General features: G+C 36.6%; 1 protein-coding gene across 2 annotated transcripts; it reads left to right on the forward strand.

Annotated features, from left to right (window-relative positions):
- Positions 1-6,771: 6,771 nt before the first annotated feature.
- On the forward strand, positions 6,772-11,346 carry otpa (orthopedia homeobox a). 2 transcript variants are annotated; one of them, XM_005170249.6, is made up of 3 exons: positions 6,772-6,909; positions 7,333-7,733; positions 10,085-11,346. In XM_005170249.6, the coding sequence occupies exons 1-3, from the start codon at positions 6,873-6,875 to the stop codon at positions 10,604-10,606; spliced, it is 960 nt and encodes a 319-aa protein (XP_005170306.1). In that variant the 5' UTR covers positions 6,772-6,872; the 3' UTR covers positions 10,607-11,346.
- The last annotated feature ends 16,631 nt before the right edge of the window (positions 11,347-27,977 follow it).

Raw genomic sequence — 27,977 nt, forward strand, 5'->3', positions numbered from 1 at the left:
TAAAACAAATATCTATTACCCCCCATTTCCCAGTAATACTGCACAATTATGATAAGTCGTTGTTTTAATGTTGTCCTCCTGTTTTTATCAGGGCTGTTTCCTCGCTGGCAAACATATAATCAAATAGATTTATGTCGGGTCCATCCCACAGTCACGTTTCCTCTTAAAGCCATATAGTTCAGTCTAATTCGGTGTGTTTTAAAATGTGTTTGAGGTTTTTTTTACATCTGAAAGCCAAAGCAGCAGATGAATTCGGGTTCCATTTGGCTTGGTCTTCATTCTACAGATTTCGATAATTATCGGGTTCACCCCGAAGCCTCATTATAGCGCTAATGAGGCGCCGCCACTCCGTGACACCCAACCGCTCCATCTCGTTAAGGAAATCGCTCTTCAATGCTGATTATTTTATTTGGAGCCATAATTATATTTCTTTCGGATAAATCACGGTCTAATCGAGTCCGTTCGGAGGGCAGCGCCTCTAATTGGAGCATGAGATGCGGCGGCGCGCGAGCAGATTCAGGTATAGCGCGCGCCCGGAGGAACCGAGCACCTGATGGAGATGGAGGAGGAGTGTGTTCTTCATCACCTCCTCCTCCTCCTCCAGCTAAAACACAACAACTTATTACCTTTAATCCCCCCGACTGTCACCGCATCACCTGCGCGAAACAAGAATCTAATTTGTTAAACTGGCATTTCTGCAGATGGACGATCGATTTTCTCTTTAGAATTCTCTAATTGAGTGAATATAGACGCCCCGTGAATCACATTCCTGCATGCGCGGAGAAACTGGCCTTTATGCTGCGTTTATATAAGGGTGTGGAGTAGTTTTATTGTCTATTTTGCGTGAATGGAAAGTCCTCACAGGTACGGCATGACACTGATGTTAAGTAGCTTATTTTTAATACTGAAATGGATCAGTATAACAAGAAACTGTTCCTCTCTATGATAGATTAAAGTGTATTTTTGCGTCAATTGGAGTAAAATCTGTACCAAGTTGGCTAAATTACACCAAACCGTTTTTTGAACTAAGTAGCCTACAATACATTATTGTAATTGCCGATATAATTAATAGTCAATTAATGTATTTCGCTAAATTACACTAAACATTCTTTATTAAAAGTAAAGTAGCGTATAATGCATGATAATAATAGCCGATATAGTATTTTTTTTGTTTGGCTAAATTACACCAAACATCCTTATTTGAAGGTAAAATAGCCTACAATGCATGATTAAATAGCTGATATAATTAATGGTCCATTTATTTATTTGGCTCAGTCACTCCAAAAAATCCTTATTTGAGGGTAAAATAGCCTATAATGCATGATTAAATAGCCGATATAATTAATAGTCAATTTATTTATTTGGCTAATTTACACCAAACATGTTTTTTTTTTTTTTTTTTTGGAAGTAAAGTAGCCAACAATGCATAAAAACAATAGCCTATATCACTGATAGTCAATTTATTTATTTGGCTAAATTACACCAAACATAATTTTTGAAGGTAAAATATTATAAAACATGATTACACAGCGATAGTGAATTTATTTATTTGGCTAAATTACACCAAACAGCCTTTTTCTAACGTAAAATAGCCTAATGTATGATATCATAGTCGATGTCATTAGTCAATTTATTTATATGGCTTAATTACACCAAATATTCTTTTTTAACGTATAGCATTCAATGCAATGGAATATCCGATATGATTAATAAAGTCAATTATTTTGTTTATTCTAATTGTTTAATATATTTTTATTATGTATGTTTATTGTGTTTCATGATTTTTTTGCATTTTACATTTACTATGGTGATTATTATCACTATTACGAATATTATGCAATAATATGAATTATAAAAAATGTATCATAGTAGTTATGCGATAATGGTGGTTAAATGTTTTGGTTTGCATTTATAGTTGACTCCTTTATTTTTTATTAGACAATTATTGTTTTGATTGCATTATTGGAATTATTATATTATTAATATTAATATAGTATAATTAGTAGTAGTAGTAGTAGTAGTAGTCGTGGTATAGTATTATTATTATTATTATTAATTTATTCATTCACTTTATTTTCGGCTTATAGTCCCTTTATTAATCTGGGGTCACCACACTGGAATGAACCGCCTATTATTATTAATAATAAAACAATATATTTTATGACTAAATAGGCTAAATTTCTTTGTATTTTCTAATTTAATAATTAGAGTCAAAGAAAGTTTAGCCTCAGTAGCTTTGGGGAAAGTGATTGATAGAAAGGCTACATAATGTATTTCTATTTATTAGTTTTTTTGGCTTCGTAATGTATATGTTTTATTTATTTATTTCAGACAATTTTATAATTATACGTCGTAAGAATACTATTGTACAGGTACTTTTTTCATACCACATTTCAGATTGCGCCCTTCTTTGAAAGAAAAAGAGCTATGTATTCGGAAGCTGCATATAAGTCTGGCAAAACCTTTTTAAAGGGAAAATGCGCATAACTTTCTTACGCCACACAAAAGGTTGATTTGGCTTCTAGTGCTTTTAAGGTTATTTTATTTTAGTTATCATAAATAACGTGAATTATTTCAGTATTCGTCGCATAATCCATGAAAATATCTAGTTTATTTTCCTTTTTGCGCGGTTGATTAGTGTTAGTGATTGTAATTCTGTGCGTGTTTGTGATGAGGAGAACTTCTGCATGATGATGATGTGTGTGTGTGTCTGTGGGACAGATGTGATGCTGGATATATAAAGGCCATGAGATGGTGACAGTCAAACAAAAGCCTCGCACAATGAGGAGTGAGGGAACTGAAATCTCTCAGCTCCAGACCGCGTTCAGAATTACATTTGTTTTTCTTGTGATTTTATTAAAAGTCACTCCTCATCTCCAGAGCGCGTGAAAATGTCTACTTTCCACTCAGATGCGCCGCATTAACTTGCAGGGCGCGAGTTTGTTTGTTTGTCTATTTTTATTTATATGCAGTGTAAGATTGATGCGAGCTTGTTATCGCTATCTGCTGGGAGAGAGAGAGATGCAACTCTGCTTTGCTTCTGAATCACCTCCCAAATTACTCTCTCTCTCTCTCTCTCTCTCTCTCTCTCTCTCTCTCTCTCTCTCTCTCTCTCTCAGAGACACGGTATCTCTGATGCATAACTAGTGCAATCCCAGCACACAAAGGACTCTTTATTTTGCGAAATTTGCTAATTTATTATATTCATATTTTATATTTTGTATTGCTTAAAATGTATTTCCACATACCTTAATAGTAATATTACTAATAATAATAATTATAATAAATATTAATATTAATAATGCATTTTTACGAAGTTAGTGCTTCGTAACATTTATGAAATGTTTTGAACGTCTTTAAATTTACAATGTCATTTGTTTATTTATTGGGCGGCATATCAGATATTTAGTTTATAGACAATTATTGTTATATAATTATTAATTATTTAAAATTATTTTGGCGTTGTTGTCTGGCTAACTATTGGATTTTATCATTTAAAAATATTTTACTAGTGATTATGCATTATATATTCACATTACTACGTTCATGTGGTAACATTTATGTAAATAGTTATTTTGGGGCGTGTAGAAGTTTTCATTTTAGGGGTGTTGGCCTAATTGTTGAGTATCATATATTTTATGTATTTTAATTAATGGTTTTGTACTATATATTTAAAGTAATATCGTGTTTTGTGCATATTTATACAAAATCAGATGGACATCTAGAAACTTATTTTCATTGTATGGGTATATTGGTTAAACTGTTGAGTACTTATAAATGTTTATATTAATTTTAAATATTGTATATTATATATTTTTACTTAGCCTAATATAATTTATGTTTAAATAATCATAACATTTAATAATAATTTTAAACTAAATCGAGAAGTTAAAAAATCGGTCTGTTGGCCAATTCGTTTGTCATTATATATTATAGTTATTTTTATTAGGGGTTAATAGTATATATTTACGTGTATTAATGTGTTCGGTAGGCATAAGAATTGTGTTATCATTTGAATATTTTAGTCTTTTTACCTCGTTAAAATAAGCATATAGAAATTATAATATTATTATATAGGTTATAGCGTGCGCACAAGTTTTGGTATTGCTAAATTATTGTAGTAATAATTAGTGGTACTATTGGCCTACCTTCTTTTATGTTTCTATAGAGATGAACTTTACTTCTGATCACCACCTTTCCTTCAGCTCAGAGGACCTCGAGATTTTTTTTCCCCTTTTTTCATTACTAGTGAGGTCAGGAAACAGTTGTGTATCCCCCTCAAATTCATTTAATAAAATGTTTTGCTTCGCTTCGCGTTTCACAAATAAAGCTTGAAATCCCCTTGCTGGCTGCAGGCCGGGTATTGGTGTACAGAAATTCAATCTGTACGTTTTGTACGAGGTAAACAGACGGAATGAATTGCATTAGAGCAAGCCAATGTATTTTTCAGCCAGCCAGTTTTCAGCCCTTGCTCCGCTTGTGTGCAACAATCTAAATTTATTTATTAAGAGGGGAAAAAACACTTGATCCGAGGCACAAAAAGACCAAGCAGTAAGACGATGTAAGAATTTTAATTGAGGGTCACAGCTTGCACACTGTATGTGTTCATATTTTATGAAGTGCAGGGCAAGCCTTCATTCATTCATTCACGTGTCCCCTGAAAGCATCGTTAGGCGTCTGTCGCACTTTTAGCCCGTTAAATATGACCGTGCGCCTGCAGAAGAGTGATTCACTTCTGTTTGTACAGCTATAAAAGGATCGAGCTATTGAAAAGTCGTAAAATGAAGCGCGCTATCAATCACGCTGTAACCGTGTTTCAGACCAAACAATGTAATGATTTCAAATCATTGTTATTGTTGAGGCAATGCATTTGTTGTTTTTTTCTGGCTATGAAAGGCGTGTGAGAACAGAAGTATTGGTTTATGCACCTGCATCTTTACACAGATACACCTTAAACATCAATCTTACACTGTTTAAAAATAAAGGTTCCATTTAGAACTTTTAGAATCCCTGATCGAATTTGACCGTCAAACGTTCCAAACCTTCAAAGAACAGAATGTTGGAAGTGTAAGATAGTTCTTTGAATAGAAACCCCGCGGAGGAACCTTTATTTTTAAGAATGTAGAATAAAATTATTACAACTCGAGCAAGGTAAAATAACAAGCGTGTTCGATTTATATTTACGTCTCTGGTATAAAGCCACATCCCAATTCAAAAAAGCATCGTACACAAGAACAGTCTATTTCCCGGCCAAAAGGAAAGTGTGAGATGAACACAAACCCGAGATCTTCCATTACGCGCCCGGTGCCTCGTTCGCCTTCTCTGACATTTCGGATATCAAAACGCAGCGCAAGAACAATTGTTTCCAAATTGAATCCGCACTCTCTTCCTTTCCTCATTTTCAGCGAGGCATATACATCTCCCCGGCGAGTCAAGAGTCGCTTCTGACCCGGCGTCTGGAGGCGAGAGCTCTTGTTCTTTCCACCAGATTGGTGGCTTGTCCAAAAAAAAAAAAAAAAAAGTCGAAAGTTTTCTCGCTCGGACGCGTCCTTTGTCCGCAGTGAAAAGATACTATTCAGTCTCCCAAATAAAGGAGTTCTTTAAACCATCCCACTGACATCTGCTTAGAGCCTGTTTGCGCTGGTTGTCTGACATTTTTTACCGGCTCCGTGTGTGACAAAAGCTATTGTGTTAATTGGTGTAAATGCAGGTTCGTTTATTGGTGGGCTTCACTGTTCTTTGCATGAAATAAATCAAGTTAATTTGGGCCAATTGGATGAAAAATCAATGCAACAAACACAATTTGTCAAGTGTGGACTGTTTAAAGTCTGAATGTATCTATTTTGGTGCGACTCCCCCTTTGCTGTCGTCGGGGTTTCCCCGTGTCTGGAAGCACATTTCTGACTCTGACTTTTCCACCGAATTATGCACCTAATTTGCTCACATATCATTTACTCCGAGTTCCTCCCGCCGTGACAGTCAGGCCTAAACACTACTAAATCAGCCCTAATTTATACTGATCTCGCTAATAATCGTAATAAAAAGCTTATAGATTTGGCACTAATTACATAAAAGCCTAATGATGTTGAAAATTACCCCGGTTTGAGATATATGGTTAATCTAAACTTTGTTGTTGGCTGCCCCGGACTACTAGAAGCATTAGAAGAGGTTCACTTCGTCTCCAAATGGCGAGAGCTGGACATGGCACATGACACGAGGGTCTTTTTTTTCTATATGAGGAAACGTGGAATTATCACTAACGATTAAGTGACAAACGTGGAAAAATCTCGGAACTTTATTAGCCTACTTCATTTAGAAAGCTGCTCGCGTTGCGTGCTTTTTTTGATCGCGTAGCAAATGAACGAGTTCGTAGTGTAATAACGAGAGCGAGCTTTAATCGTTTAGCCCTGTAATAAAAGTTTGGGAAGCTATTACTAAACCATATGGCTTTGATAAGAACGACACGTTTATATAACAATAGTTTAATTCTCAAATAATCGGGCGCCCCTCAATGATTCTGGCATCACGCTCAATTAAACCAATTTTGAGGGAGTTTCTCTGAAAGAGGTCATTTTAAAGGTTATAATTTGGGATCAAAAACGAGGAGAAATGAACTTGGGAGGGCAGCGAGAGAGGCTTCGCGCATCTGACACCTCCAGGCTTCAACGCTGATTGGCTCTTATTTGAAGGAGCTCATGGGTTCATTCAACTATTAAGCGCCTCCCAGTTCCTCTAAAGGACATTATAATGCAAGGAACCTCCTTTTTAACCACAAACCGAATTTGCTTTCATTTAGGCCATATATATTTTTTAAATAGTTTAAAGTCATAGAGATTTTTTTGGAAAAGCATTTCGCCCTGGAGCGGTGCGCGATGCTTTCGCATGCCGACCTGCTGGATGCTCGCCTCGGTGAGTTATCAACGCCAAACTCCGGTCTGCAACTCTACTGTAAGCTGGAGGACTCTTCTCATCTAAATCAAGCAGAGAAAATTGACAATTTGTCTCTTATTTTATCTTAATTCGATTTAAGCGAACTAATTCATTGGAAAAGTAATCATTATTATTATATTACGCAGTAATTTGATTTAGTCGTTTTTCAAGATATTGAAGGGAATCAGATGGAATTAGCTACTTTAAAAGATGGCATGTGTTGTTTTTTCTGTAAGCTAACATGTTAAGCATTATTTGCACTTTATGCATGCATGTTAAGATAAATAGTTTTTGCATGAGAACTGTACTTGCTGTTATGTTCTGCACTAACTCTTTCCTTATTTGCAGCAACGCTCGCTGTTATTTTTGAGCCCGCTCAGTTTGACCAGTTTTGTGTTTCAGGGATGAAGGATGCCGCGGCCGAGCTTCTGGGTCACAGGGAGGCATTAAAATGCAGGCTGGGTGGCGGTGGGACTGACCCGGTCCACCCCGGAGATCTAGCCCCGGTCTCCGATGCGGTGGAAGGGGCCACCCTTCTCCCCGGAGACGATATCAACAGTGCTGGATCCAATCCGCCGGGTGTAGCGGTCAACAGTAAGGATCAAGAGAAGCAACAGCAGCAGCAACAGAACCCCACCCAGTCCTCCAGCCAGCAGAGTCAGAAACAAAAACGGCACCGGACTCGCTTTACTCCGGCTCAGCTTAACGAGCTGGAACGCAGCTTCGCCAAAACCCACTATCCGGACATCTTCATGCGCGAGGAGCTCGCACTCCGGATCGGCTTGACGGAATCACGCGTGCAGGTGAGTGCGGTGCAGTCTGATTGTCACAGGTTTCGGATGGGGTTTATTATTTACTTTATTTTTTACACTGTCAATGATGTTTCGAAAAAGTATACAAACAGAAAAAGTGGATTATATGCAATTAGTTTGAAACAAATAAATCTAAAGCAAAATAATATAGTATTAATATTTTGTAGGCTATAAATGAATTGCATCAAATATTATTCTGTAGAAAATTTAGCTAAGCATTTATCTTATTGTTTTTTTTTTATCTGGTTTATTAATAAAAAATAACGATGATAGTTTTTTTTTAAAATAACTGGAAATTATATTGCGTAATAATTAAATAAAAAAGACCAGTCAAATTTCTGTTAAGCTGTGATGTGCCGAGATTGAGCATTTGTTAAAAACAATATCTGCCAAATAATGTATAGGCTGTTTTATATATAGATTTGTAAAATTATAATTAAATGATGTTTTGAGCTTTATCAGAACATTGCAGGAAAAATCTAAACAATTAAATAAAAAATGAACATTATATAATGAACATATTTATCCAGCTACCTCTAAAAATAAAAACAATTTAAAAATCTATACAAATCGGATGAAATGTCATAATTGTCAGATTTATAATAGTATTCAGTGTAAACATTCATGTGCTTCGCCGTTTTCAAATGAGACGGAAAATCGTATCATTATTCACAATTGGTTTTGTTTTAAAATAACGAACATCCAAATCGCGCGTATTTGCTGTTATTGTGTTAACTACATCTGCAGTTTTAGAAACCACAATCATAAAGCTTTTATTTAATTTTAGTTAATATGCTATGATAATTATTAGTATTGCTATTACAGATATCTAGAATTATTTCTGCTTTATTCGGGTTACATTTTCTTGGCTTATGAAAGTGCAATCATTTAAAGCACGGGCCGCGTCTCGTGATTATTTTATTGTTCAGGCAATCTTCCTTTTACAATACCATTATTGTTAGCTCAGCCATCGGAGCAGACCGATAATTACTTTTATAAGATTATGACTCGTGCTGCTGCTGCAGTGATTGGTGGTCAGTCGCAAATGCAGCGGTAAATGAAACTGCCATATAAATGCAAGGAGCGTGCCCGGCATTCCTGTGCGCGCTCACTTTCTCTGATGTGCAGAGGCTCATTATATATGTATAGCTTTTTGAGTTGATAGTGCAATAAAACCGAGACTATTATTATCAACCAATTTCAGAATTATTTATAACTTAGCTGGCTTATTAAGCTCAAGCATATTAAGTATGTTCTCCGTAAAATAATAATCATCATAATTAGCAGGCCTGAGCTCGAATGCAGACTTATTTTATTTTGCATAAATAATAAATCAGTGGCATGATGACCGCGCGGTGATCTTCTAGGTTGGTCTCGTGCATGTTTTGCGATTCTCGTGAAATAGGTCTGTCATCGTGCACGTCTTAATGGCCAGCGCGCGGATGGTGCTCTGTCTTTTTTTAATGGTATGAGAAATTGCATTTTCTTTTATCCTCTGAAGTGTAATGCATTTGAGGCCGGATTTCACGGCTGGCTGCGTGGAGTGGGATTCGGGGATCTAATATGAACCTCTTCACATTTTTCTCCCCTTTTCGTTGGGTCAAAATCTGCTCGTTAATCATTGTGAGCGCGCCTGAGATCTCTATAAACCTGAAGGACCTCGGGAAATAAACACCGTGTGAGCCATTTACGGCCCAGGGTGGGCCTTTTAACGCCCCGGCGTTGTAAAGTCGAGCACATAATAATGGAGAGTCTAAATATTATGATTTCATATCATTTATGTCAACATTATTAGCTTGTCGAGACATTTATCAAGGAGATAAGCAAACGCCAAACTAACAAAAATTGTATTGAGAATAAATAATTGTTTGCCATGTTTTTATGTCGTTATTATAACAGCATACAAACGAATATGCCAAGATAAAATTTATATCATTATGATTGTATTTGTGTGCTAAATGTAGTTTTTTTGTGCATCTATATTTTACATGATAAAAATATTATTTTATCTTAAAGTCAGAAACCAAAACAGATATTTTAGAACAATGTGGCTCCATAATGTACTTAAAATTACAATAGTTTCTGAATTTAGAATAAGCAATTGTATAATTTATGAAATAAATATATAATACAATTTATATTATAATTTGTATATATAATATAATTCATATTCAGCTTGGTGAACATAAGACTTAACAGTAATAAAAACGCCTCATTCCTCATTGCTTAAAGGCCATGTTACTTCTTATTTAACCGTGCTTCCATACTGTTTTAAAAGAAAGAAAATATCTGTGGCGTTATGAGCACATTCTGAGAGATATTTTCATTCCCTCCACTCACAGGTTTGGTTTCAGAACCGACGCGCCAAATGGAAGAAGCGCAAGAAGACCACCAACGTGTTCCGCGCTCCGGGCACTCTGTTGCCCACTCACCACGGCCTGCCGCAGTTCCCCTCCGCTGCGGCGGCCGCAGCAGCCATGGGCGATAGCCTATGCTCTTTCCACGCGAACGACACGCGCTGGGCGGCGGCCGGAATGCCGGGAGTCTCTCAGCTGCAGTTACCGCCCGCCCTAGGCCGACAACAAGCCATGGCACAGTCTCTGTCTCAGTGCAGCCTGGGCGCCGGACCGCCTCCCAACTCCATGAGCCTGTCTAACATGTCCTCCAACGGCTCCGGCCTCCAGTCCCACCTCTACCAACCCACCTTCCCCGGAATGGTGCCCGCGTCGCTCTCCGGCCCCACCAATGTGACCGGCTCACCGCAGCTGTGTAGCTCCCCGGACACGGACGTCTGGAGAGGGACGAGCATCGCGTCCCTGCGCCGCAAAGCGCTCGAGCACACAGTGTCCATGAGCTTCACCTAATATTTTGACGTGCCGTTTCACCTCCTGTTTCTCGTCCACCCATCATTTCTGGCCCAGTGACGCACGAGGAAGCCTAAAGGATACGAACAGTGCGCACATGATGGAAATAAAAACCTAAAGCATCATAGGCTGATGTCTTTTCGATTAAAAAATATTTATTACTTATTTATTATGTCCTATTTATTTGGTAACTTATTGTTTTTATTTATTCGTTCGAATTTTATTTGTGCGCGAATGTCAACACCCTGGACAGAATTCAAGTTTGCACATTCGCAACGTATTTGTTTGCGGATCAGAGAAACAAGGTGCACTCGTTTTTAGCATTATTATTATTATCACCACAGGAGAAGTCGTTCACATCTTATGACTGTTTTATGAAACGATGGAAGAAAGAAAGAAAGGATGGAGGGAAAATATCTCCAAAAAGAATTAAGAAACTTGACTGCATGTGCCGACTAAGGTCAACACCAACAACAACAACATCGGGGGAAATGTCATTTAAAAAGAAAAGTATGAATTTGTTATATACTGTTATATAGGATGTTTTGTGTAGATAAAGCATTCTTAACTTGTTCCCATTCGGTCAGTTTGTGATATGTTCTCAGTTAATGTACGTGCTTATACCAATATAAATTTCTTAAATGTTTGATCTTCTTCTTCTTCTTAACGGCTGTTTTGTTTCCTGAACATGTTTATAACGATTGAATGTAAATTAACGAATAAAATCATTTTCAATATGTCATTATTGACACACCGCACCGCTTGTTGTTCTTGGTGAGATTTTAGGAAAATTAATTGTTTTTAAAAAAAAATAAAATTTTGTTTTGTTTTTGGAAAGGTTGTTTTTGACCTTGTAACCTTTTCATGCATTTGGTTATTATTTTGATGGTCCCTTTAACGCATTTTTTTGAATTCAAGTTACATTGCATCTACATGCCAACGAATTCTCATTATATTATAAGCAGACAGGTTGGGGTTAGTGTAAGTTGACATGTACTTATAGTCAGTTAAATGTCTGCTGAAGGAGCAGTATCAGCAGATATTAAGCAGAAAGTCTACTAATGCTCAAAAGAAAAGTAATTGGCATGTAGTCGCAATGCAACTTTTAGTCAACAAAATGTGCAATAGGTACCATCACAATATAGTTTTACCAATACATTTAATATAATACAAATATTTTATTATATTGCAATAACAGGCGTACGTTTTAAAACAATACAGTGCATTCGCGCAGTGATGCCATTTATACAAGAATCATTTTTGCTTCACAAAAAGAGCCATTTAAACAGTTTTTCTTCAAATATTAGAGCATTTGACTTCCCTACGGAGCTCTTTCTGCTATAAAGATCATTGTGGAACTATACATGCAGTAAATAACCTTATTTTTTATTTATAATAATATTGGCATGTACACGAATGACTGATCTGCCTTATTCAATGTCTCCTAATGGCTTATTATCGGAAATTATTATTAAGCGTTACCAAATCGAGTCATTATCTCTCACAACACTGCTTTTTTCCCCCCTTCTCGTTTGGAGATGTTGCAGAGGTTGACATTAACTGGCTTTCTGATTGGCTCTTTGGCCCTTGGCATTATGACCTCACAGATGAGGAATCAGGACTCAGCCAAACACAATATAGCGAGCGCGCCATCACTGTCCGTCTTCTAGACCTTCTGCCATAATACAATCACTATCATGTATACTGCTGTACGACATAATCAGATCAATAACGAACAACACAATTAAGACATTTCATAATTAAGTAGGCTCAGTATAATGTAATTTTAAGTTATGTTACAGGCCTGGTCAAAGGGGTGGTTCTATTTTCCTCAAAAAAGTGGACATTTTTGCGGTTATACGACTTATTTAGGCTACTATTTAATTATAAGATTTAAATGATTCATTTTCGTGACATTTTAAGCAATATTTTAGTTGAAATAGATTGTTGGATAGTCATCATAACCAAAAAAAAGTACATTTGAAAATTCATGGAAAACAGCAATACCAAAACAGCATTCAAATTAATTTCAATATCGGGTGATTCGCAGCTTTTCATTTGTATTTTTTGTTGTTGTAAGATTTAGAACAAAAGTTACTTGTAAAATGCTTTTCTCTATTTAAAAGCAATACAGTAGCGAAAGTTGACTTCACTTCATCAGATTGTATGTTTTCTTGCACAGCTGGATGTTGAGTTGTGTGCACTGACCAAAACTGATTAGCTGCAGTCACAGTGAAGCGACAGGCAAGAGGATTCCAATTGGTCTATTTTCACTATTTATGATGGCATAGCATTCAAAATAGGACAAATAAGCTCATGTATGAAAGAAGTTCTTGACCTTTGTCAGTGTGGGGTGTTTTTTTGAACCACTCCAACTCCCCCTTGCTACGGGCTGTGTTATGGCTATTGCATATTGTTTTATAAAAAAAACTTTTAGTTTAAACTACTTATTTAAAATCAGCTGTCTTAAGTTTTTTTTTTTTTGGGGGGGGGGGGGGGGGGGGCAACTTAATTGTTTTATGTTCAATCAACTTAAATTTGTAAAAACGATTAAGTTAATTTAATCGATTTGGGTTAAGGCAACTTGAGGGAATTATGTGGAATCCAGCATTTTATTACAGTAGCCTATATATCAAGACAATATGCAATATTTAGGTATATATACAATTGTTGGTTTGTATATTAGGCGAAACAGTGGCGCAGTTATAGCCCCGATTAGGTCAGTTTGCATGTTCTCCCCTTGTTCATGTGGGTTTCCTCCGGGTGCTGCGGTTTCCCTCACAGTCCAATGTGCTGTAGGTGAATTGCGTGCACTAAATTGTCCGTGGTCTATGTGAGTATGTCTTGGTCCTTCAGGTTGGGGGTTGAGCATTGAGCTAACAACCCAGCTCATAAAACTAGATGTTGAACCACTTACATGGTGCGACTAAATATCAACTTCAATATAAAATGGCTGTGGGAGTAAGCGAGTAAGTAGGCTGAACGTGCTTTGTGGATACCAGAACATTCTCTGTAGAACATAAATGCAGTAAACACCCCTTAATTTTTATTACTTGTTATATTTGCATATAACTTCGATATAAAATGGTCCTGGGAGTAAGCAAGTATTTTGTATGATATATATATATATATATATATATATATATATATATATATATATATATATATATATATATATATATATATATATATATGACAAATATATATATATATATATATATATATATATATATATATATATATATATATATATATATATATATATATATGACAAATATATATAATGAAGGCAATTTTATGCATGTTGGAATTATCTGCATTAATTTAACTGATTAATTTGGTCACTTCGTGTCTAGATAAAAAATGTCAAATCTTCATTTATACCTTGTGGCCCAAATAATGAGGTTAAATGCAATGACACAAAACAACGAGGCTGTCTAAATTACAGATTATCATCAACACTCCCCGAGCTCAACTAACCTGCTATGTTGGTGTTTGAAAATCAGGAATCGTGATGATAACAAATATATAAATGTTTTCCAGCTCGTCTGCGTGTATCCGCGAGCGCGCGCGTCTAAAAGAGAGATCAGGTGATACGTATACGGATGTGCTCCTTGCAAACAGATGCGCGGTGATATTACATAAATATTATAATTTGTCTCAGTACCTGCCGGGTTAATTAGTTTGTGGAAATGCGAAGGCCGTTCCTCGTTAGCTAATTTGTCACACGCTGACGAGAGAGGCGAACACTGACCCTCCACAATGCACTGCGCGAGAGAAAGCGCGCGGCCGCCTGCTTACCCCCAATCCATCTCCTGCAAATAAATGAAATCAGTCAATAAAGCATCGGAGGGTGAATATAGCTCTCTCTGTCTGGGTTATGAATGAGAACTCATTAATTTTCCGCGCCTAAAATGTGTGTGCGCGCACGTGAACTTGTGAGAAACAGAGAGAGAAACTAGAGGCATACAGTTAAGAGAATATACAGATAAAGTTTCAGGGTCATGTGTTTGAATTACAACATTAAGACATAAATAAAAACACGCAGCAGCAAACATTCTGTAAAACAGATCACGCATGATTATAATGAATTGTCGTTATATTGAATGTTTCGAGCTGTTCCTGCAGATTCTCTAACATATTCTATTACATATTATAGAAAGCAAAGATTTGTACATATGCAGTGCACTTATGAAGCAAAAAAGTAAACATTCTTAATTAATTTGCACCTCTTCCTATGCTTAATGTTACCTTGATTCAGAAAATTAATATCATCCTCCATAAATGAGCACATTGAAATGAATCTTTAGCTAAAAAAATAAGTAGAGATTCTGTATTCAAGTCAGATAATAAGACACGAAAGAATAAACAAAAACCATGCTGATATTATTTATAATTATTCATCACACTGAAAATGGAATTTCAGATTGGGAAATTTCATATATAAACCAGTATACAGATGCAGTTTGCTTGGCTGGATATTTCATACAAAAAGAAAATACTGAAAAAGTATGCATAGTATTGAATATTATTGGTAAAAAAAAAAAAAAAAAAAAAAGTAAAAAAATTATTTTTTTACTATTTGGAAATGAGAGAGATCTTAAATGACCATATTGGTTGTTGCTTAAAAGGATACAGCTGGGTCCGGAAGTTAATCAGGATTTTATAATAAATTATCCATTTATTTTATTTTATTAACATGTACCCCAACCCTTACAGTAATGTAAAAACAGCAATTATACCCATTATTAGTCATATTATTTATTAAATAACTCATTAATTGTATTTTATTAATGTATGCCCCTACCCTAAATACAGCGTTCATGGTAGTGTAAAAACAGTAAACATATCAAGTATTATAAAAATTATTTATTAAATTACCCAATAATTGTATTTTGTTAACATATACCCCCACCCTAAACCCCCTCACAGTAATGTAAAAACAGTAATTATACCATTAGAGGGATACAAAGTTAGCGTTAGCTTTACTATAAAAGGATTTGTGTGTCATATAGGACAGCAATTTAACTTTTGAAAATCATATATCCCGTCACAAAAACTGCCTTCTTTCATCTGAGAAACCTTGCTAAATTACGAAGTATGCTATCCATCTCAGATGCAGAAAAGCTAGTCCATGCTTTTATGACTTCTAGGCTGGATTACTGCAATGCTCTGTTTGCTGGCTCCCCAGCGTCCTCTATTAACAAACTTCAGCTTGTACAAAATGCAGCTGTCAGAGTTCTTACCAGGTTTATAAAATATGATCCTATCACCCCAATTTTATCCTCCTTACACTGGCTGCCTGTTGAGTTTCGTATTGAATTTAAGATACTGCTTTTTACCTATAAAGCTTTAAATAATCTAACTCCTGTTTATCTAATCAACCTTCTGTCTCGCTACAATCCAACTCGCTCTTTAGGACCTCAAAACTCAGGGCTTCTGGTAGTACCTAGAATAGCAAAGTCGAGTAAAGGAGGTCAAGCCTTCTCATTTATGGCTTCTAAACTCTGGAATAGCCTTCCTGATAATGTTCAATGCTCAGACACACTTTCACAGTTCAAAACTAGATTAAAGACCTATCTGTTTGGTAAAGCATACATTTAATGCATCACTTAGCGGTATGATACATAAATGTGCTCCACGCAGGTTTCTGCATCTCATTTATATAGACTTTGAACAGCAGCTACGCTAATTATTCTCTCTATTCTCTATTTCCACCTGGGGATACTCATCCTGAGGCTCTCAGACTATTCAGCGTCACTGATTCGATCCAAGACCAGCAACGAGGTGATCCCAAGATTTCCATAATCCTGGACCAGGCCGTATCCTGAGCAGCTGCTGTGGTGGTCATGGAGGAGTGGAGAGCATGAGACTGATTCCTGTGATGCTCCAGGGACAGACGAGTCTTCGACAAGGTCCAGCAATCTCCAGTCTCCGGCGTCTAGACTGCAGCTCTGCACAAGACGTTCGGCAACAGGAGAAATGGTTGTGCCCAATTGGGCCTGCTTTCTCTCGAGGTATTTTAATTCTTTACTTTCGCCAAATGGTGAAGTTTTTTCCTAGCTGCTGTCGCCACTGGCTTGCATGGTTTGGGATCTGTAGAGCTGTGCATCGATAAATGTGCTCTTCAGTGGTTGTATTCTCAGCAGTGATTATTAAACCACACTGAACTGAGCTAAACTGAACTGAACTTAATCCCTAAAAACTCACCTACACTGTTTTTATTTACTATGATCTTCTATGTAAAGCTGCTTTGACACAATCTACATTTTAAAAGCGCTATACAAATAAAGGTAAATTGAATTAAAAAATTTAATTAAATTACCCGATAATTGTATTTTATTAACATCTACTCCAACCCTAAACTAAACACTTATTGTAAAACAATAAATATACCCAGTATTATTCATACTATCTATTAAATTACCCATTAATTGCATTTCATTAATGTCTACCCCTACCTCAATCCTAAACCCAACACTAACAGTAATGTAAAAACACCAATTATACCCAGTGTTATTCATATTATTTATTAAATCAACCATTAAATTGTATTTTATTAACGTCTGCCCCTACCCTAAACCCAACACTTAATGTGAAAACAGTAATACCAAGTATTATTCATATTATTTATTAAATTACCTATTAGCTGTATTTCATTAATGTCTACCGCTACCTCAAACCCCTAACCCAACACTCACAGTAATGCAAAAACCATAATTATACCCAGTATTACTCATATTATTTATTAAATTACCCATTAATTGTATTTTATTAACATTTCCCCTTACCTAAACTCTAAATTCAACCCTCACATTAATGTAAAAACAGTTATTATACCAAAAATCGTCATATTATTTAATACCCAATTGTAATAATAATGTCTACCCCTACCCTAAACCCAACACTTTTTTGTACAATATATTTATTACTTTTTTCAGTTTGCATATCAAAACAGATTACACTGTTACAGAATAATAATCATGAAGACACAGCAAACTTTTTACCTCCCATTCTTCTCCAATCAACCCAATGATATGTTTAAATCAGGTAGAGAGTGTTTCCTGAGTCTATGTTTAGACCATGATACTTCCCACACTCCTAAGCTTGTTCTTGTTGTAGTAGACTGCCAACATTTACATCAGGAAGTTATTAAAAGTTCTCCAGACATCTTCAAACACATTTTGTTTCTTTTTGAAAATGTATGTGATCATTTCCATTGACATATGTGATGCCATTTCTTTTTATCCACTTTCCTATTCTAGGTTCATTTCTATTTTTCCAATTAAGAGCAATAATAGGTTTAGCTTGTAAAATACACGTTTATGAATCTGACCTCTTTGCTTTGTAAGAGAGGGCTGACATACATACCCAGGATAAAAATCTTAGGATCTAATGGTAATTTCTTTGTTAAAATTTGGTTAATTATTTCAATAACACCTTGCCAAAAGAGTTTCACTTTCACACTTTCCCCATATACAGTGATAAAGTGTAAATCTTACCTCATTACTCCTTATGCAGGTATCTGGAATATTATCGTTAAACTTGTGGAATTAATGTAATTCCAGAGTTAAATATACAGTGTGATTTTTTTGGTGTTGTTCAGTGTTAAATCTGAAGTACATTTCAATCCATGAGTGTGAAAGAGCATATATTTAAGAGGTTTTTTTTCAGTGTTAAACTTTTAACCCAATATGCAGTGTATTTCCCACTAGTGATGGGAAGTCCAGTTTTTTTTTACTCGAACCAGTCCTTTCAGACAAACAGAGATCAAACCAGTATGTTTTACATAAACTTGAAATATGTCCTGTTGGATGTTAAAATTCAAATCTATTGAAACTATTTCTGAAAATATTAATGACCATTTAATAAATTAAAACAATTTTCAACATATTTGATCACTGTTATTCGTCACACACACACACACACGCACACCAATTGATAATACAGGAAAGAAGGTAATATATTAACACTTTGAAGGGTAACACACTTCAGTTCGATGTAAGATTAAACTCTTACTGTGTTAAAATGAACTCTAAGAGTAATGTACAAATTCACACAAATGTTACAAATTTCATTGTTATTTTAACTCCAAAATGGAGGGAGTTATATGTACACCCAAGGAGTGTTAAGTTAAACTCAAATTGAGTTAAATGTACACTGAGTTTTCTTTGCTGTAAACCATTTGTACTGTACCAGTTTCAGGCTATTATTAATTGTTTGTATCTGAGCTTTCTTACATGCCTCATTCCAATCCTCTAGAGATATCTCATCTTCTTTATCTTCTTTCCATAACTTTAGTTTTGATTCTGAGGATTCGTTAGAGCCAGATACGAACAATCCGTACAAAGCGGAGATCAAACCTTTATCATAACAGTGTCCTATTGCTGCCTCTAATGAGGAAATATTCTAAACCCAACAATTGAAGTAAAAACACCAGTTATATCCAGTATTATTCATATTATTTATTAAATTACCCATTAATTGTATTTTATTAATGTCTACCTCTAGTCCAACCCTAAACCCAACACTCACAGTAATGTAAAAACACCAATCATACCAAGTATTATTCATATTATTTAATAAATGACCCATTAACTGTATTTTATTAATGTCTACTCCTACCTCAACTCTAAACCCAAGTCTCACAAGTAATTTTAATAAGCCTATTGTTGTACAGTGTCACAAAAATGATGCTATATAAATGTGAGCATCCTCAGCTGTATCCCTTCTAGACTTTACCTCCATTTCTTGTGTCATCTGCTTCCTGAAGATTTGTTATTCATGCGAATTATGATTGCAGAATATTATAAATGATTCAACTTCATGATGCCAGAACGTAGATGATTGCCAGGGCGTTGCTATGCATCTGCTATTGTATTCCTTGTTGCTAGGGCATCGCTTGTGGCTATTTTCACCCCTGTGCAGCTGTGATTCAGTGGCTGCATTTGCACCAGTATTTGCTTGCTTGGCGAAAACATACTACACTCAAATCTCCAGTAGTGTTGCTGTGTGTGTGTGAGTGTGTATGGAGCAGAATTTAGTGTGCGGGTAATACAGGAGGACAGGGTTGTGTGTTGCTCATAAACGAGTTTGTCTTCTCTACTCTGTCTCTGTATGGGAAAGCCTTATTGAACATCACACGCATTCCCCCTACAGTTTATAGCTGAAATCAGCACCTTTTAGAATAACCATCTATTCTGCTCTCGCCGGATGGACAGACCCAGAGAGATGAGAGGAGAATGAGGGAGAGAGCTGGAGGATCTTATTGTATTCACTTCTCTCTCTCTGAATTGAGAACAGTGATTGGATTTCTTTGAGTCTGTGAATAGAGAGCATGTCCACACGATTCCACTATGCTCTTTAAAATAAAAGCTCCAAATGGTAGACTTTGCAGTGATGCCATAGCGCAGGGGTCACCAATCTCGGTCCTGGAGGGCCGGTGTCCCTGCAGGGTTTAGCTCCAACTTTCCTCAACATACCTGCCTGGGTGTTTCTAGTATACAAGACCTTGATTAGCTTGTTCAGGTGTGTTTGATTAGGGTTGGAGCTAAAATCTGCAGGTCCAGGAACAAGTTTGGTGACCATTGCCATTGAGGAAACATTTTTGATTCCCTACAAAAAAACTGTCAGTGAAAAGCTCTTTTATTTATTTATTTATTTGTTTATTTATTTATTTGTTTATTTATTTGTTTATTTGTTTGTTTGTTTGTTTGTTAATTTTTATTTTATTTATTTATTTATTTATTTTTTTTAATTTTTTTTGCTTAACAACATTTTAATAATCTTAGGATTCATTGTTGACTACATTCTAAAAATGCTGGGTTGTTGTATGGATCAAGGTGGACAAACCCACACTTTTTGACAAAATAGTTGGGTTAGTCCCAGTGGTGTAAAGAAGCAGGTTACAAATACTCAAATTACTGTAATTGAGTAGTTTTTCTCAGGAATTCTACTTTAATAAGTCGTTTTAAAATTTGAACTTTTACTCTTCCTTGAGTACATTTTTAGTGCTGTATTGGTAATTTTACTCCGCAACTTTCCTTCAACCTGCAGTCAATACTTAATTTTTCTTGTCTTTGGGGATTAGAAAAATAAGCCCTGTCCAATCAAATCACACATAGAAGGTAAATCCCATTATAATGAACTACCTCAAGACATATGCGCTTTATAATTGCAGCAAACTGTTAGGAAGTATTAAAAGTTTTCAGGAAGATGTCCAAAATCTTTACACGCAATCACCCAGAGACTGGATACATGCATGTCACTGATGAGAAGATGACAGATGTTTACTGTATGATGGCTGAAATGGCCTTAAACACTCAGCAGGCAGAAGACGTCAACATGACATCAAATTGATGTTGGACCCCGACATTGTGGGGACGTTGCATTTTGTTTGGAAATGAAAATCGGGTTGATGTCAGAAGTCCAACGTCCTAACCTAACCTAAAATCAACCAAATATCAACATTTAATGATGTAACAGCTTGACGTTTTGTGAACGTTACCACTATAACGTCTATCAGATGTTGGATTTTGGTTGTCATACCTGAGGAATTAATGTCAGTATTTGTAGTCAATGGTCAATATGATGTTGGCTTAAGTTGTTGGCTCGACGTTGTATTTTGGTCACTTTCCAACACAACCTAAAATCAACCAAATATTAACATCATTTGTTATTATACATCAAAATAATGTTGTCCTTAGGCGCTGACTAGACATTGAATTTTGGTCACCTGACATCACAACCTAAATCTAACCTAATTTTATCTTATTAATCCTATCAGGTTGTGTGCCAGCTAGGCAATAACGAAATGCTCTACAGAATGTTACATTTACACATATCCACAAATTACATGTAAATGCATCAGCTTTCACAGCGTAATACTCACTAGCTTCTCTTGAGTACTTTTGAAAGGTACTTTGAGTAATATTTACAACAGACTATTTTACTCTACTTGTGCAAATTTTTTGGGCAAGTAATGGTACTTTTACCTAAGTATGATTTTCAGTACTCTTTCCACTACTGGTTAGTCCATATTTGACCAACACTGGTTTACGACAGGGGTGTTCAAACTCCTGGAGGGCGAGTGTCCTGCAGATTTTAGCACCAACTCGCTTCAATACACCTGCAAGGATGTTTCTAGACTGCCTAAGAGCTTGATTAGCTAGGCCAGGTGTGTCTGATTGGAGTTGGAACTAAACTTTGCAGGACACCGACCCTCCAGGACCGAGTCTGGACATCCCTGGTTTATGACATGGGTGTCCAAACTAGACATGGGATGATAACCGGTTTTAAGGTCTACAGCAGTTTGGAAAAGTCAAGGTTTTAAAGCTAATAAAATTTTCTGTCATACTTTTTGACAGAATATATGTAATATATGTAATATATGTAATATATGTGTTTTCTCTACGCTATATGTAAGCTTTTTGTTTTTTTAACTAGTACTTCATTTATTTTTGTAATCTTTTAACCGCACATCATTAAGTGATGCACAGACACAGTTTTAGTAGTTTTATTTACTTTTTTGTATTTATTTTTATTAATTAAACTAAAAATATAAACAATTTTTAGAAAGATAAGAGCATTTGCACACATCTTGTAGCTGTCTGCTTCTTGCATATTCTTCTTTCTCCAGGCAGAAAAAAAAATCCCTTTCTGCGATTGGTCATGCGTTCGCTCATTTGTTTTACTGTATTTCCATTTACAGCAAATAAAAAAATACTGTATTTTAATGGCGTCAGGAGGATATTTCCCACAATGCAAGTTTAAACTACAGTACTATACTGTATAAAATACAGTTAATTTTACAGTTAATTACAGCATGAGGAAATACACATCAAAAGCAACTGGTCAGCCTACAATTCAGCAAACATCTGAAAAACAAATCGCTTTTAAACCAACATCCAAGCATGCTGTAGACCTGAGCAGTGCAGTGGCTTCATTTATATCCAAAGAAAAGACAGATCTCCAAACATCCCTTTTCAAGTGGTAAAAAAAAGGTTTTTAAACTGATGAGGACAGCAGAAGGCAATGATTTATTTGAATTATTTAGCCTGACATGTTTACTGCTCCAAAATATTTTAAATGTTTCTCAAAATAAAATATATTGTGTTCAATAGGGAAAATAGTTGTTTGTTGCCCAGACACTTAAAAAGAATATATTTTAGAGCAGTAATCACAATACCGTGAAACAGTGATATTTTTATCCAAGGTTATCATATCGTCAAAATCGTATACCAGCTCATGCCTAGTTCAAACTCGGTCCTGGAGGGCCAGTGTCCAGCATAGTTTAGCTTAAACTTCCTACAACAACACCTGCCTGGAAGTTTCTATTAAACCTAGAAAGAGCTTGATTAGCTGGTTCAGGTAAGCTTAATTGGGGTTGGAACTAAAATATGCAGGACATGGGCCCTCCATGAGCAAATTTGGACACCCCTGGTTTACGACAACCCAGAGTTCTTTAGAGCAGAGATGCACAAAGTATGGCCCATGGGCCAAAGTTGGCTCATTGTAAGCTTTGATTTGGCTGACCATCCCACCTAAGAGGAGAGTTAGAATGATGGAGAGTGTTGGGGCGAATGCCTTTAACACAGTGATCGTCATTTCTAATTTAATGTAAACTTTTTTTTTTTTTTACATAATCTCTTTTGTTTCATTGCTGAGCTACAAAAAAGCAAACTGAAATTATGACATGACATCGGCAAGCAAATCAAGGCAAAAATACTGTAATTCTGTTATAAATGAGTTTGTATAATGAACTTTTTACAGAAAAAACAAAACTAACTTGATTAAAATAAAATGAATAAAATAAAATGGTTAAAATACTTTATTAGATAATAAAAAGATTTTTAATACAGATCATTTTTAAATATTATTAAATAAATTAAGAAATTATCCATGTTATATTTACATTCAGCCCACTAGCCTCAATCAAGTTTGTTTATTGCCCTTCATAAGAAAATGGGTTATAAGAAGGTTAAAGGCTCTTTATGACACAATCAAGGCAAATAAACAACCTTTATAACCATATTGTGCGTTTGTAATATATATATATATATATATATATATATATATATATATATATATATATAGCTTTAGGCTGGCACAGTGGGTAGCGCTGTCGCCTCACAACAAGGTCACTAGTTCAAGCCTCGGCTGGGCCAGTTAACATTTCTGTGTGTTGTTTGCATGTTCTACTCGTGTTCATGTGTGTTTCCTCCGGATAGTGTATGTGTGTGAATGAGTGTGTATGGGTGTTTCCCAGTGATGGGTTGTAGCTGGAAGGGCGTCCACTGAGTAAAACATATGCTGGATAAGTTGTTGGTTCATTCCGCTGCGGCAAACACAGATTAATTAAGGGACTAGGCTGAAAAGAAAATGAATAAATGAATCTAATGGGCGGTCATGAATTGTTACATTTCCATACTGAATTAAATCTCACACCAAGATAAAGATAATGATGAACTGCATTAACATCCAAACCATGCCAGATTTTGTGGTCTGTCACTTTAAATGCTAAAAATGGATTCTAAACATTCATCCCAGAAGTGATTCTAACAGTGTGCAGTGTTAGGATGCCTTTTAAAAGTCAATTGCGTGTAATGAAACTGGTGAAAAAATCTCCAGACGTTTTTGTGACCTATTTGTGTATGAATGCCTGGAACTTTTTTTTTTTACCCAGAAGACTTTTTTTTTATCCAGAAAATCAAAAGAAAGTGACATTTGTGCGCTTTCAGAACTTTTGTTCTGTTCTATTAAACATGAAGGGTGTAGAAAGAAATCCACAAACCTGACAGGTCACGCTTTGTGCCATATCACAATAGGAACGCTCACAATGTTCAACACAACGCCAAAAAGAGACATTTTGTACTGTAACATCAATGACGTAGATTCATGCAGAGATACTGCATTAATGCAAACCTTACATGTCTAGTCTTCAGCTGTAACTATTTATAACACAAACACAAATGTTCTTCAGCAGGTATTTGTGGTAGTGGAGCTGCTACTGAACTCTGCTAAGTTGTTCTTTGTTCATAAGAGAACCGATAACATAACACCAGTGGTTCGTTGGGGGTGGTTAAGGTGCTACATACAGTATCACCATCTATAAAAACATAGCTATGTAGCACTAAAAGTGGTAGGGAAACATTTAGTAGGCTACCATTATTTTGGAGTGTAACTAGACCTATCATAAGGGTGGAATTTTAGTTGTCCTACCCCATCTTTTCACGTGATACTTGTCAATAGCAGTTTTTGTGCAAACTTCCACGTCGCTGATGAAAGAGCCTCTGTTGTTGTTAGAAGGTATACAGCTGCGGCTTAAAGTTAACGAGAATTATTTAAATTATTCATTAAATTACTCATTTATTGTATTTTATTAACGTCTACCCCTACCCTAAGCCCAAACCCAACACTCAAATGTCATGTAAAAACAGTAACTCTAACGACTATTGTTTACATTTATTAAGTTACACAATAAATACTATTCTATTAACGTCTACCCCACCGCAACACTCAAAGTCATGTAAAAACAGTAACTAATGTGAAATGTTTATATTATTTATTAAGTTACCCAACAAATAGTATTTTATTAAGGTCTACCCCTACCCTGGCGGTAATACAAAAATAATTTTTGCTGTACAGCGTCACAAACATTATGCTACAGTATACTGACATGAGTATCTGCAGCTGTATACCTTCTAGACCAGGGGTGCCCAAACTTGGTCCTGGAGGGCCGGTTCTGTAGATTTTAGCTCCAACTTGCCTCAACACATGCGCAAGCATGTTTCAAGCCTAGTAAGAGCTTGATTGGCTGACAGTGGAGTGGAGAGACAGTGATAGAGCCAATTCAGTGGATGGGGATGATTGGGAGGCCATGATCATAAGGGCCGATAAAGGCCAGGACACCGGGGATACACCCCTACATCCCTGGTCTTTTAATGACCACAGAGAGTCAGGACCTCGGTTTAACCTCTTATCCGAAAGACGACGCCCACTGACAGTATAGTGTCCCCTTCACTATTACTGGGGCATTTGGACTAACGCAGACCACAGGTTGAGCGCTCCCTGCTGGCCTCACTAACACCAATTCCAACAGCAACCTAGTTTTCCTAAGTGGTCTCCCATCTAGGTACTGACCAGGCTCCGCCCTGCTTAGCTTCAGTGAGTAACCGGTCTCAGGCTGCAGGCTGATATGGCTACGGGTTGGACCTGAACTTTGCAGGACACCAGCCCTCCAGGACCGAGTTTGGGCATCCCTGTTATAGACTTCACCGCATCCAATGAAGTAAAATCTTAATTGCGTAACAGCTGCAGTTCACTTAACGGCCACCGGTGTCGCTAATAACAAAGGTTTTTTTTTTAAATGATAGTGTATCCAAACATGAAAGTTAGCTCCCAATTTACTCATCCTCGAGTGGTTTCACACCTTTATGAATTTCTTTATTCTCTTAAAGACGATGTAGAAAGCTGTAACCTCTTCCGTAGTACGAAAAATAAATACTATGAAAGTCAATGACTACATGTTTACAGCTTTATTGTTGTTATTTTGTTCAAAATATCTTCATTTGTGGCTGTACGGTGACGCAGTGGGTAGCACGATTGCCTCACTGCAAGATGGTTGGTGGTTCGAGCCTCGGCTGGGTCAGTGGGCATTTCTGTGTGGAGTTTGCAATCTTGAGGCGGATGGGCTACAGCAGCAGAAGATCACACCGGTGCCACTCCTGTCAGCTAGGAAGAGGAGGCTACAATTCGCACAGCACAGGCTCACCAAAACTGGACAATAGAAGATTTGAAAAACGTTGCCTGGTCTGATGAATCTCAATTTCTGCTGCAACATTTGGATGGTAGGGTCAGAACTTGGCGTAAACAACATGTAAGCATGAATCCATATCCTGCCTTGTATCAACAGCTCAGGCTGCTGATGGTGGTGTAATAGTGTATGAGACAGAACAATACAAGAGATGGGTCTGAAATACGGGAGACTCCCGGGAGTGTTGGCAGGTATTACAACAGCCCACCTGAGTATTGTTGCTGATCATGTCCATCCCTTCACAACCACTGTTTATCCATCTTTTGATGGCTGCTTCCAGCAGGATAACACACCATTTCATAAAGCGTGAATCATCTCAGACTGGTTTCTTGAACATGACAATGAGTTCACTGTACTCAAATGGCCTCCACAGTCACCATAGCTCAATCCAATAGAGCACTTTTGGGATGTGGTGGAATGGGAGACTCGCATCATGGATGTGCAGCCGACATATCTGCAGCAACTGTGTGACGCTATCATTTCAATATGGAGCAAAATCTCAGGAATATTTTCAGTACCTTGTTTTATCTATGCCACGGATTGCTATCTATGAAGGATTGAGGCAGTTCTGAAGGCAAAGGGGGGTCCAAGTACTAGTAAGGTGTGTCTAATTAATCGGCCGCTAAACTAATTAAGTGAGTTAATATTTGTGCATACTAAATAATTAGTGATCTTTTTATTAATCAGTACAGCTGCATATTGCTAAATATTGTAGTTAATTTGTAAATTCTTCCTTTAATCCAGCCAATGGGAATTAACTTTTAATTGCCAACATGTTTCTGGTCCCCCAATTTAATGCATTTGTACATTTGTGCTGTTTCTTTGCTGTTTGTTCTGAAAACCAACACAGTTACATCTCCCTCCATCTCTCCTGCCCTCCCTATCTCTCTCTCTCTTTCTCTCTCTCTGCCCTTGAGTTTTTCTATTACCTTGTGGAAAGCACCTCGCCTGGCATGACAAGCGCAGCGGATTGACACTAAATCAGAAATCAACGCTAGAGCTCAGCATGAAGGTCACACTCGCTCACACACTCGTCTCTATCTGAGAACACACGCCATCATCTCTGTGTGTGTGTGTGTGTGTGTGTGTGTGAGGGTCACAAGGGCCCTGTGGGATTGTGAGAAGGGCCGCATCTCTGTAAGGTGAGGTGATGGTAATCCTCCAATAATTACTCAGTTTACACACAGAGACCATCACTCTCACTCTTGAAGACCTGAGGGACAATGAAGGCAAAGAGAAAAGCCTCAAAGTAATCCTTTAATCTGTTTACTTGATTGTTCATTATAGACCATACTGTAGCCAAACGCCACACTGTTGCCTTTATATGTGTGAATAATACATTCTGGAGCAGATCACAGACATTTGGGATTGAATATACTGAAGTTAATCCATGAAGCTGTGGAGAAACTCGTGTTGAGCCTCTGTTCAGGGCCTCAGTTGGGTTTTTCAATTGGTGCATACTGCCATCTGGTGGTAACGTGATACAATTACAAACAATACAATCAAACAAAATGATATTTATATAAATAATAATATAATTGAATTTAAAATAACATC

Source organism: Danio rerio, chromosome 21 (assembly GCF_049306965.1).
Source record: "Danio rerio strain Tuebingen ecotype United States chromosome 21, GRCz12tu, whole genome shotgun sequence".
Taxonomy (NCBI): domain Eukaryota; kingdom Metazoa; phylum Chordata; class Actinopteri; order Cypriniformes; family Danionidae; genus Danio; species Danio rerio.